At 36.4% G+C, this 11,536-nt stretch overlaps 1 protein-coding gene across 1 annotated transcript in view; it reads right to left on the bottom strand.

Annotated features, from left to right (window-relative positions):
• Positions 1-238: 238 nt before the first annotated feature.
• NOL10 (nucleolar protein 10) overlaps positions 239-11,536 on the bottom strand; it is a 53,840-nt gene continuing 42,542 nt past the window's right edge. Inside the window, exons 18-21 of the mRNA XM_055810515.1 lie at positions 10,633-10,806; positions 9,987-10,234; positions 4,663-4,765; positions 239-1,295 (exon numbers count right to left, since the gene is read on the bottom strand). Of these exons, the coding sequence (XP_055666490.1) occupies positions 1,176-1,295; positions 4,663-4,765; positions 9,987-10,234; positions 10,633-10,806 (645 nt within the window). The 3' untranslated portion in view covers positions 239-1,175. The remainder of the gene's footprint in view (positions 1,296-4,662; positions 4,766-9,986; positions 10,235-10,632; positions 10,807-11,536) is intronic.

Raw genomic sequence — 11,536 nt, 5'->3', positions numbered from 1 at the left:
AGAACCTCCAAGTCTCTTAAGATTTACAGTGATGAAGGAATTCACTCATTCTTCTTGGATCCAAAATTCAAAGTTTCTTGGAGTTAGCAAAAAGACAATTTATGAAGACATTTAAAAGCAATAAACAAAGTTTCTATAGGATCAAAAGTAAAAATTAATTTAAGTAGTGAACTACTTATGTAAATGATGGGTTTGCAAGATTAAAATAATTTTAAAAAAATCAAGACAACATGCTGTATCCTGGTTAGCAACAAGCATTCTTTTGAGAATCAAAAAAAATGACACAGAAAAGAATCCATAATTTCCTTAACGTAGGTTCTAGTTTCTTATATTAAACTAAACCAACTTTTTGAAGAATAGCAGGCTACTGGCATGGCCTTAAAGTGCTTCTTACATGAACATATACCCTTGGTCTATGTCGAGCCTGGCTTACCAAAACATATTAAATGTGGTCCTAAGGATTCTAAGTAAAGGCAATATTCACAAAATTTAACTTAGTAAGACTAACCTTCTGAGATTCCCCCTTGTACATCGGTGTGGCAAGAGAGGTTTCCTTCCAGAGTGATTTAGAGGAACTTAAATCAGGCATTTTCAATTGCCCTCATGACAACTATTTATACCTCCTCCTGGGTACTAAGGCAACCCAAGAATATAAATCCAAAGTCAGTTTTTGAAAAAACACAATTGTGTGTCATCCTTCAAGAACCATAAAAGAAAAATTTGTTGTGCCCTTGTAAAGATAAGTTTTTGGACAAAATAACTTACCCTTGATCTTTTATCTAAGCAGTCACAAACAAAGATTTCAGAAAGCAAAAACCCACAGCTCTTAAGTTAAATAAAAGACAGGCAGCCTTGCTGTATACATAAATTCTTAAATTCTTCTGTAGAAAACACCCAGAGTTACACAATAACCAGTTGCTGGTGATTCTTGCACAAATACAGTTCACACTGGAGTTCAGAAACACAGCACACTTGTAGTGTCCTTTGGTCAATACTTACACTTTCATAAACTTTTCAATAATTAACACAGGGTTTAGCAAATTCTGGGTTTTGTGTTCATCAATGAATCAAAATACAAATATACTGGTACCATGTCCCAATTTGAAAAAGTTTTTTTCCATTTGAAAAAGGAAAAGAGATAAACAAGTTTCTTTAAAAAAAAACCATAAAATAAATCAACGAAACAGTCGTCCTCTTCCACGTTTGCTCTTGAGATGATTAGCAGAACGCCTAAGAGTTTTCCTCTCTTGACGATGTTGTTTCTCAGCTTCCTGCTGTTTCTTTTGCTGCTCTGACTGGAATAATAAAACAAAAATAGTCAGGTTCTTGTAAACTTACGCATCACCTCATTGTTCAAGTACCTATATATCAAGTCAGAATTCCATTAGGAAATTTTACTGTAAATGGTCCCAGGCTATCTTGTCTTATACCATATGTCTTATAACGTACTTGTTAATTCTGGGTATCCCTAGGCACTATCATTCCAAGCAATTCAGAGCAAACATTTAAGACAAAGCTATCGAAAACCAGTTCATAAAATCATGTATTTCAGATCAAAACCGATGTCTAACAATAGACTGTAAAATTACACTCTAGAATTTACGATTTAATGCCCTTAAGAAGGCAGAGCACAATTTGAAGCTATTTAGTTTCCACTTTGGTAAACGAGTACTACCACATTTAATATTTGCACACAAATGGATTTAATGAAGACAAAACAGTTAAGTTTGCTGAAACATACAGGTTTTTTAAAAAGTGTTCTTAAAAGTTCCTGAACATGTTTGATATGCTGTATGCAGTTCTAGAAAAACTTTCCACATGAAAATAATTTAAAATCTCTGCTCACGTGGCACATGTTCTATTAATGTTTTTTCTCTTCATCAAAAAGACGCTGAAAGGGTTTAACTTACATACCACAAGATGAAATGGCTCTTACAGCCATAAACTACTATTTTCTTTGGAAGACTAAGGCTTGTCTTAGAACTAAGCATAAACGGGAACTAGCAGACTTGAACTAGCCAAGCTCAGGCAACTGTCTATGCTATAAAATACTCCAGCAATTAAAGTAATTTCAACAGCAGCACAGATAACTGCATTAACAGTGTGACAGAATTACTTGATATGCAGCTGCATCCCCACTGCATCTAATTCTGTAATCAGTAGCATTCATATATTAGCCTGTCTCTCCCTGAACCTCCCATTAAAGTACAATTTAAACTTGAGCTAGAGATTTGTATGCATAGACAGCATTTTGGCTGAGGTGAGATATGAACCAATTTACCAAATGTAACAATAAGCTCATACTAGTATTGTAGTAATAAAAGCTAGTGGTCTTTAGACTTCGCTGAAACGTACTGACTCCCGATTCCACTGCAAGTAGGGTAAAAAGAAACCCACTATTTGAAAACTGAGTAGTTTCTCTGTCTCCAGACCTCATCTGAAATGGTCTTAAGAAATCTTAATTTAATTTTGACTGCTACTGCTAGTATGCTGTAACTAAATGATCTTGATTTGCATTTGAAGCTTCGTTGGGTTTTTATTTGGGGTTTTTTTGTTGTTGTTTTTTTAAATGTCCTTCCATACCTCCCTAGTAATGTAAAGCATTTCAGTATTCTAGAAACCCTGCTATTTTGTTACATCTATTTGCTATGATAAAGCATGCTGAAACTGAGAAACAGGACACACTGCGGGCACCATACTAAAATCTCCTGAAAACGGAACTGTGAAATATCAATGCCAAACAATTTCATCACTGGACCTGTCAGTGGCTGCTGGGCATCTGGGAGGCTGCTAACATACCCCAAATGCAGCAGCCAAGCACAGTCTCAATTCCACCGAGTTACAAGGTCAAGTGATAACAATCCTATGGAAGCACAATTCTCTCCCCGCCACTGAGTCTTTCTACCTACTCCTAAATACACCTGTGCTTTAAGGAAAGCGCGTCACAAAGCGGAAGTTGACGATCACAGTAACACTAAAACAAAATCCCTTTTTTGGCTTGCCAACCTCATCTCTTCATCCTCTGAAAAGGAGCGTCAAGACACAGCATACTGCATAGAATGACTTCTCCCTAGCTCTCCCTGCTCCTTTCCCTGGGACTTCAGAATATATGTGCAGGATCTGTTTATTTGAGAGAAGACTTGCAAGTCTCATTTTGCTATTTTGTTGATAGGACAAAAGATCTCCAACTGCAGACGCCTTATTTTTCTTTTAATTACACCTTAAAAAGTATTGTTCATGCAAATGAGCACAACATATGTATTTCAATAAAGCAACATCAGTTAACAGAAAAAAAATCCATATATGTTAGCAGCAATGTAATTAAAAAAAACGCAAAGCTATAGCATATCTACTGAAATCAAGTAAAAATGGCTTTCTGAACAATTGCTATGTCTTCTTCTGCCTTACTCCCAAATCTTCACAATACTTTTAGTAAAAGGCGATACTTCATTGTTCACCACCGACTAGAAAAAACTTTGTGGCTTTGCATTTTCTAAGTTAAAGCTACTATAAAAAAGACTGTGCTTTTGAAGCCCTACAAAACCCACTTAATTATAGACGCAAGACACTAACATACCAGCTACAGCAGCTGGTAAAATCTCCAGAATGTTTATCCTAAACAGCACTGCAGAGGAATCTGTGACTTACTCCTCAGTCAACACATTTTAAATTCAATCAGTGGAATCAAAAACAGATGAAAAAGGACATCTGCAAACAGACAGTAGTTAGGTAAAACAAGTAAGGTAAAAACAGTCCCATAAATCTGGTTATTCAAAGAATTTTTTCAGGCATACCCGCATACCCAATGTGATCAAATAACTACTTAGCCATTCTTAGCAGTTTTACCAGTGAGAATAGTATTTGACTGCTGATAAGGAGAAATGTATTATACGAAAGAGGCTTACCTGAAGAAAACCAGTTTCAACTGAAGTACATTTTGACAGCTCAAGTATCAATATGGGTCTTCAGCATTTATAAAGTGTCCTTTCCTCAGTTGTAAAGCAATTTTCTAGCAAAAAATCCCTAAGTGTTCTATAATAGTAGCAGATGCACATATGCATTTAACTCTGCCCACAATATAATCACCTGTATGCGATCTACAAATTCCTTAGGATAGGAAATCAAAACCCTTTGGGAAAGGCAGCAGTCAACTACACACTTCCAATGGAATTTGGCAAGTAGAAAAGGTCCAGAGCTCATTCTTGTGATGTGTTACACGAGTTCAACGACAAAAGGCGGCTAGGAGCTCTGTTTTTATCATGCTGAGGTCTAGCAACATTATCAACCAAGAGAAAGCCTGTCACCTATGGCATCCTGACTACATTTGGACCTGCAGACCAAGCAAGATCTGATCAGTCCTGGCACAGAAGTCAGGTAAGGTCACGAGCTTCTGATGGTATGTCTGCAAATAAACTATTAAAAAATGGAAGCCAGTATTTTCCACTGGAACATAAGATTTTATGAGTGCTGCCTAAGTTATAAGGGTATAAACACACAGAGTACTACCGGAGGCTTTTATTCTCTTGGCAAGAAGCAGAAGAGTTGGCAGCTTATAAAGAAACGAAGAAGGACATTAGATCGACGGTTTTAAAGTTCCTGTTCTTTCATGCAAAAACTAAAGTTACTTGTATATTATCTTAAAAAATTATATATATAGCTCACCTTCTTTAATTTGAAAGTTGCCTGTTTGCTGCCTACTGTGGTATCAGACACATTGAGTGTGCCAAGTTTTTCTTCAAGCTTTAAACGATCTCCAAGAGTTTTCCTGCAGAGAATAATTAACATTAGTCCCTATTCTTGACATCTTTTTACTGTAATAAAGGCTGATAATGCAGTCAAGGCTAATCTCAGTTTCTCTGAAACTCTGACATGCCATAACTCTAAAAAATAAACATTCAGTAAACAGAAAAGTTCAAATCATTCACTCCAGATACTGCTTTCAGTAGAAACACTTTTAAAATTTATGTAAAGTTCATCATTCTTCCGCTAAAAAAGCAACAGGACTCTAGCTGAAAAAGAAACCACACCCTTCTATTGATGTAGTTTTCTATGAAATGTCAGAGAAAGTCATGAGTATTCAGCTGCAGCAACATACATGGACAAATAAAAAATACACAGTTTTCTTGAAATCTTATCACTTCTGAGTTGGAAACGCTTTTAAGGGAAGGAAACAGTCTTGCCTATACATCAGAATGAATTCATCCTCAAATGAATCACTTCACTGATGGAGACAAACTACTTAGTCCAAATACAAATGACTCTTCAGACACTGTTCCCACAACAGCCTAATGCAAATAGTGTTCCAAATAAAAGACCAATGCAAACAAACGAATGTGGTAACTAAGTCAGACCCTGACCCCAGAGAGGAGCTCCACCTGAGCATATGCCTTCAAGCACACTGCGCTCATCAGTTTCTGTAAGCAAGCTGGTATAGAGCCTCTCCCTCAGGCACTGTAAGTCTAACAGTTCTATGGAGCAGGTAGCCGTTGTGGCCAAAACTGATGCTGTTTTCAGCTCTCCTCCACTGGAAGTTAATGCCCCTATACAAAGGCAACTCATGTGGACGTGCCCTAGTTGCTCCAGGTCGTGATCTGATATTTAACATCACCATTTCTGAATTCATTTAAGTTGGGTTGTAAACTGGAACAGTTGGGGACTGGAAATATACCTTGTTCCCGCATAGCCGCCAGCACAGGAGTGAGGCCGGCAGGTAGGGATGGCACCAGCTTCAGCCAGCCTCCCTAAAGGCACCTGTGAGTCCTAACATGGCTTGTCCTTTTTCTGTAACGTGGGTTCTACAAGTAGGTAGTGCCACCTGAGAATATGACATGGCTTGTACAATCAAACAAGCTCACTCTGCGATGCACTTAGGAAACATTCCCCTAACTGTAAACTAAATTAGTTTCTGCAATTTGAGATGCTACTGTTAGTGCCTCACTAGATCTCTCTGAAGAGGGAGGGCTAAGAGACATTTTCTGTACAAGTTTTAAAGTGGAAAATAAGTCATCATAAAAATACAGACTATTAGCAGCCACCAGTCAATGCCATTTACTATGGATGAAGGGCTCATGGATCGTGACCTACGCATGAAGTCTCTGAAGTCCGCTGAATTCCGCTGAATTTTGGTTAATAAGCCATTTTATGTAACAAAGACTCTTCAGATTAACAATAAAAAAATTACTGTCAAGAATTACTTATTTCTCATGACTAGGTACTTTGTACTTTTTTCTGTAGTATATTTTTCATTGAGTACATGTAAAAACTTGTTCCATCTGTGCGAATCGGGAAGACATGCTAAGCCTTAGAGCTAACTATGGCAGAAGATCAGTCACCGACATTGTGGTGGGATTTCTACATTCAAGTGAAGTCCCATTTTTCTCCCCTTTGAAAGTGAACTGGAGAAATATGGCTACTACCCAGCAATTATTTAGCATGACTGCCTAGATACTGCTTCAGTCAGGAGAAAAACGAAAATGAGGCGATATTAGCAAAATGCTGTGGGGTTGCAATTTTACTGAATAAACGCAGGTATGGCTATATCTACCTGAAAATGTGCAGACCTCAAATGATAGTGAATTGCACATGCTGACACACACAACAGCTGGGTTGTTTGGGTTAGTTGTTTTTTTTTTTTAAATCATCCTCAACAAATTGAATCAAGAGTTACATTAACAGTGTTATTAAAGGCAACTTCCCCTGCCCTACCATAAAAAAGAAACAAAAAAATCACACCCAGGCACCTCTTTTTTTCCTCATTATAAAGAGAACAGTTTTTCAGGACTTTTCCTGCTGTTTTACTTCAGCAATACCTAGTAACATCAACCGTGCTTTTCTTGGCTTAGTCATCTCTGAAGATACACATATTGACTGCTGTACTACCAACTACTGTAGTTTTTAATTTTGACATGCTCTAACTCCAATACGAAACTTTTTAAAGGGACATCAAGAAAATCAAAAGAGCTCTTAGCACATTTCCTTTTATGCATTCCTTTTAAGTAACTATGTCAGGAACTTATGCAGTAGCTAAACAAAGCACAAGTTTTGCATGTTTTCATGTGTAAGCATAGGAGTGCAAAAGGGGGAAATGAAATGTAGACAAATTTGAGACAAAATGTTTACAACCATGAGTAAATTCTGCAGCTTTCCTGTGCAAAGAATGCATAGACTGTTGGTCTATGAAGAAATTTATAGTACACATCACTGCTTTAGAAGTTGGGCTTGGAGCCGTGCTGAGTCAGGAACATGTCAAAAGAAACACCCAGTTTTATATAAGTCATAAACTGTTTCCTCAGGTAGAACATTATATGATTAGAGAAAAAAAGAACACCTAGCCATTAAACGCATAGTGAAGGTATTAAGGTACTTAATTATATTGGTCACAGACCATCATTCCATAACTTGGATAAATCAAATCAAAGACAAACATGCCAGCCTCACCAGATTGTACATGCCACTACAGTCTTTCCAATTTTCAGTACATTACTTGAATTAATTATTTTTATGCTGACTACTTATCACTGAATAAGGCCAGCAGAAAACATATTTAAATATTTTCTTCATAAAATTCAAATATGTAAAAATGATCATTAACCAAACAAGTTAGCTCACAACACAGACTAATTCATTATGATTACAGAATCATATTAGCTGTATGTTAGAAGAAACAGATACCAGTTGTTAATTTTTAAATTTCTTCTAAGAATTTGAGGCATATCAGACTCTATACTAAGAACAATGCTTGGATGAACACAAATGGGATCAGTAAGTAGAGCGCTAACTTCTTAAACAAAAATAAAAAAAGACATGGAAAGACAGTTCAATGACAGCAACTCAGAAAAACTTAAAGGATGTAATGCTGTCACATGCATTTTTTTATCCTTCTATCCTATCCTCCATTTTCTCTCTCCTTTTCCTTTTTTTTTTTTAAAACATATTACATTCCATTCCACCAGCGCACCTACCACACAGAGGTTATCTAACCTAAGCCACCCTAATTACGCATCACACTTTGCAAAATATTCTGCAGAGAATTAGCAGCAAATCTTAAGACAGATTCTCTTCTCTAAAAGCAGTCTTTTAAAAGTCTTTCCATGGTTTATGTCATCACTGATTATTCCTCCATCCACTGGACAGGTCTGTGGTATTTGCTTTTGTTTTTCCTGAGTTCGAAGCAATGATTTTTCTCCCTCAATACACCAGATGAAAGAATTTACTTTGTCCTGTGTCACACTACTATTTTTTTCTAAATGTTTCTCTTCCTTACACCTGCCTTGGCTTATTTACTTAACTTTCAGTATCCTTGTTCACATTTAAGCCTTCCATGCTTTGAACATAATGAAATCTTAATACTTGAAATTGAGCGTCCTTGAGAATTTCCTTCAGAGGTCAGCAGCTGAATTTGTGTAGAACAATGTACGAGTCTGCTGCAGTCATTCTGCATTTTAGGGAAGTGTTTCAATGGCAATGGGAATACACTGCCATTCGACCGGTGTCTCCAGCTCCTTTTAAGTCACTTGTTAACATGACTATAAATCTAAGTACAATGTAAAAAAAATTCTTAACCTACAACACTCTGTTAGTGTCCAGAGTAGATTTTCTCCTGACAAAGAAGAAAAACTGACAAAAGTAAAAAGTTGCTTCATCTTCTGGAAGTAAGAAAGAAAATAAATCAGAAGAAAGCTGACAGAGATGACTAAGACCGTTAAGAGTCCAGAATGAGTGGGTATATTGAAAATAAAGAACAAAGAAAAAACCCATGTGAAAACAATTGCTGATAAAAAACACCTCAGGAAAACATGGGAATCAGTTCTGCAGAAGTGCTATAAATCCCGATTTATAAAAACCACTACTGCTATTTAACGAGGTCTTATAGGTACAGCATGGAAATCCCAGACTACTAGACTACTGTAGAAATACTGTCTCAGTAATACTTAAAAACCATTTTACATGGTAATTCTAGTTATAAACTTGCAAATTTAATGGACAGGCTGCATTTTTATCAAATGTTTCTTTACGTATCTCCAGAAAATTTCCATCATGAAACAACTAGGTTGTAGAGTCAGTCATTAGTGACATAAAGAAACAGCTCCATTATATACATTATTCACTTCCTTTTCTTTGACTATATCATTTCATTTTAAGTAAAAATGTAACGGCTATTATGAGATCCCTCTGGCCCAGCAACTTGTTTCCAACATTAGTCAGAATTCTGTTCTGCATCCAGCGTGCTTCAAGAACTTTGAAGCTATTGTCTTTAATATTAGTGTCTGCACTTCAAATACTAAAAGGCTATTAAATCTCATTTTCTGAAGGGCTTAACTCACCTCTGAAAAAAAAAAAAATCAATGAGATTTGCAGGCATTAAGCACCTCAAAGCCAAGTCCTTCAGTTTGATGTGCTCTTTATACACTACTCAATTACTTCAGTTGATTATCAGTTTAAGGCAATTAAAATTAATAAAAAGAGAGGGGGTTTTGTATTGCAAAAAGAAAACCAGAAATAGTAAGACCTGACAGTATCAGGACAGCATAAGTTTCTGGATGCCATAGAAGTACACAAACAAAACAATTTTTCTCGATCCTATCCCCAGAATAGGGACTAGCCATGCAGTGTTCTACATTCTTTTAGAGGGTCAGATGAAAAACATCTAGACTGTCAACGTCATATTGATACTGGGGGAGAAATTTAACCAGTCTCACAGACACCAGTGTTATTTGTGAGAGCAGCAATTCACCAACACCGAGTAATGGATCCTCATATGTTTTACTAATCTCATTTGTGTTGCGCTCTGCTATACTGTAAACATTACAGTTGTTAAACTAGAAAACAATGTTTTCAACAACTATGTCACTAAGTTATATCCCTGAATCGCCAGATGTGGCTTTACTTGTAAGTGCTTCCAAGCCAAAATGCCACTGGCCTACATTGTAGAGAAATGCTTGAGAATCATCCACCCCCAGCTATTAAAATAGAAACATTAGTCTTACTTCATTAATTTTTGTTTTTTGGCAGAGTCTTTGAAGCTTCTGAATTCCTCTCCTTCTTTAATCTCAAAAAACTGAGGTTTCAGTAATGTTTGCTGATCCTCCTTGAACCTTTCCTGCCGCTTTACTTTTTCCTCTTGGCGTAGGAGCTTGCGCTGTTTCCTGACCTCTTCAACCCAGCCTTTTTCATCATCTGAACTCTCAGAACTTTCTGCATCACTTGCTTTTCCTTCTGGTTCTTCCTCCTCTTCCTGCAGACAAAAATAGTACAAAATAAGAAATCATCAACTCATTTTGTTTTCAAACCATTCCTGCAATTAGAGTATGTGACAGCTTTTACATACATACAGTCAAAGAAAACTAAAATTTCAATAGAAGTAATAACAGCAAATGAAGCAGAAGACATTTTATAGAATTGTTTCCACCTACATATTTCATGTTTTTCAAACCTATATTCATGTAGACACAATATTGTTCACATCTAAAAAACCCTAGGATAACATAAATTACACTTAATTACTTTAGCTGATAAGACATTCCTGCATTGCCTCCATTCTTCCTTCTTTCTAATGTGAAAACTCTGAATGCTTGAAGCCAAGAAAACAAATAAACTATGGATTTTTCCTAACGCAAATGGAAAATATTTTACCTGTTCTTGTGCTTCCAGTTCCTCTAAGATCTTTAGTTTCCTCTTTCTTTTCTCACTTATTTTAGAAACAAGTGGGTTAAGTAGCCTAAATTCTTCACTCTGCTCATCCACCTGGAAATCGGGATTCTCAAACATGACCTTAAAACGATCATCTTTGAGAAGACTAGGCAGATTCTGGAAAAGAAGCAAAGCATGAGTGAGTTATAAGACTCTGAAACAGACATTGGTAAAGTAAGTAACACCTTTTTAATTAAACACACCTCAAAACCAGCATGTGAAATGCCAGTTGCTTTATCCTTCCAGGTCATATAAAAATCAAGATTTATGCTTATTATATTTTATTACTTTCACAAAGATCAAATATCATTCTAAGCTACCTCTAAGCAAGACAGGTTTTCTTAGGCACACTATAGACACCTTAAATACACAATTACTAATATTTTTGAATTAATGTTTCTCATACATTCAGCCAGCTAGTCTGGAGACATGTTGATATCTATTGGCTAATCAGCAGTACCTCCGAGGCAAATACTCTGCCTGACAGGGATGATTCTGCAACATGTGCAACAAATTATCAGGGTAAACATGTCTTTATGCAATGCTACTACTGTTTTACTGTAAATACCTAAGAGCAAGTGTTTCTATACATCTTATGACACTTTTTCCTCACTGCCCTCACATACAGCATGAAAAAGGCAGTTTCATTCATGTCAAAGTAAAATGATCTCTGTGTAAATTATGCTACTGCTGAATTAGGTACAGTTCAAGCTACAGTTCCAGCTTGTGCGAATACTTGCTGTTGTCACTTAAAAAAAACACTGAATACATAGGATTTTTATTATAAAAAGCAGATCTTTCAACATTGCCAAATTTATAGGAGTATATTTGTCCCAACCCAGCACTA

This window comes from Falco peregrinus, chromosome 7 (assembly GCF_023634155.1).
Source record: "Falco peregrinus isolate bFalPer1 chromosome 7, bFalPer1.pri, whole genome shotgun sequence".
NCBI lineage: Eukaryota > Metazoa > Chordata > Aves > Falconiformes > Falconidae > Falco > Falco peregrinus.
The sequence above is the reverse complement of the archived record's forward strand: the minus strand, read 5'-3'. Positions and strand labels throughout refer to the sequence as shown.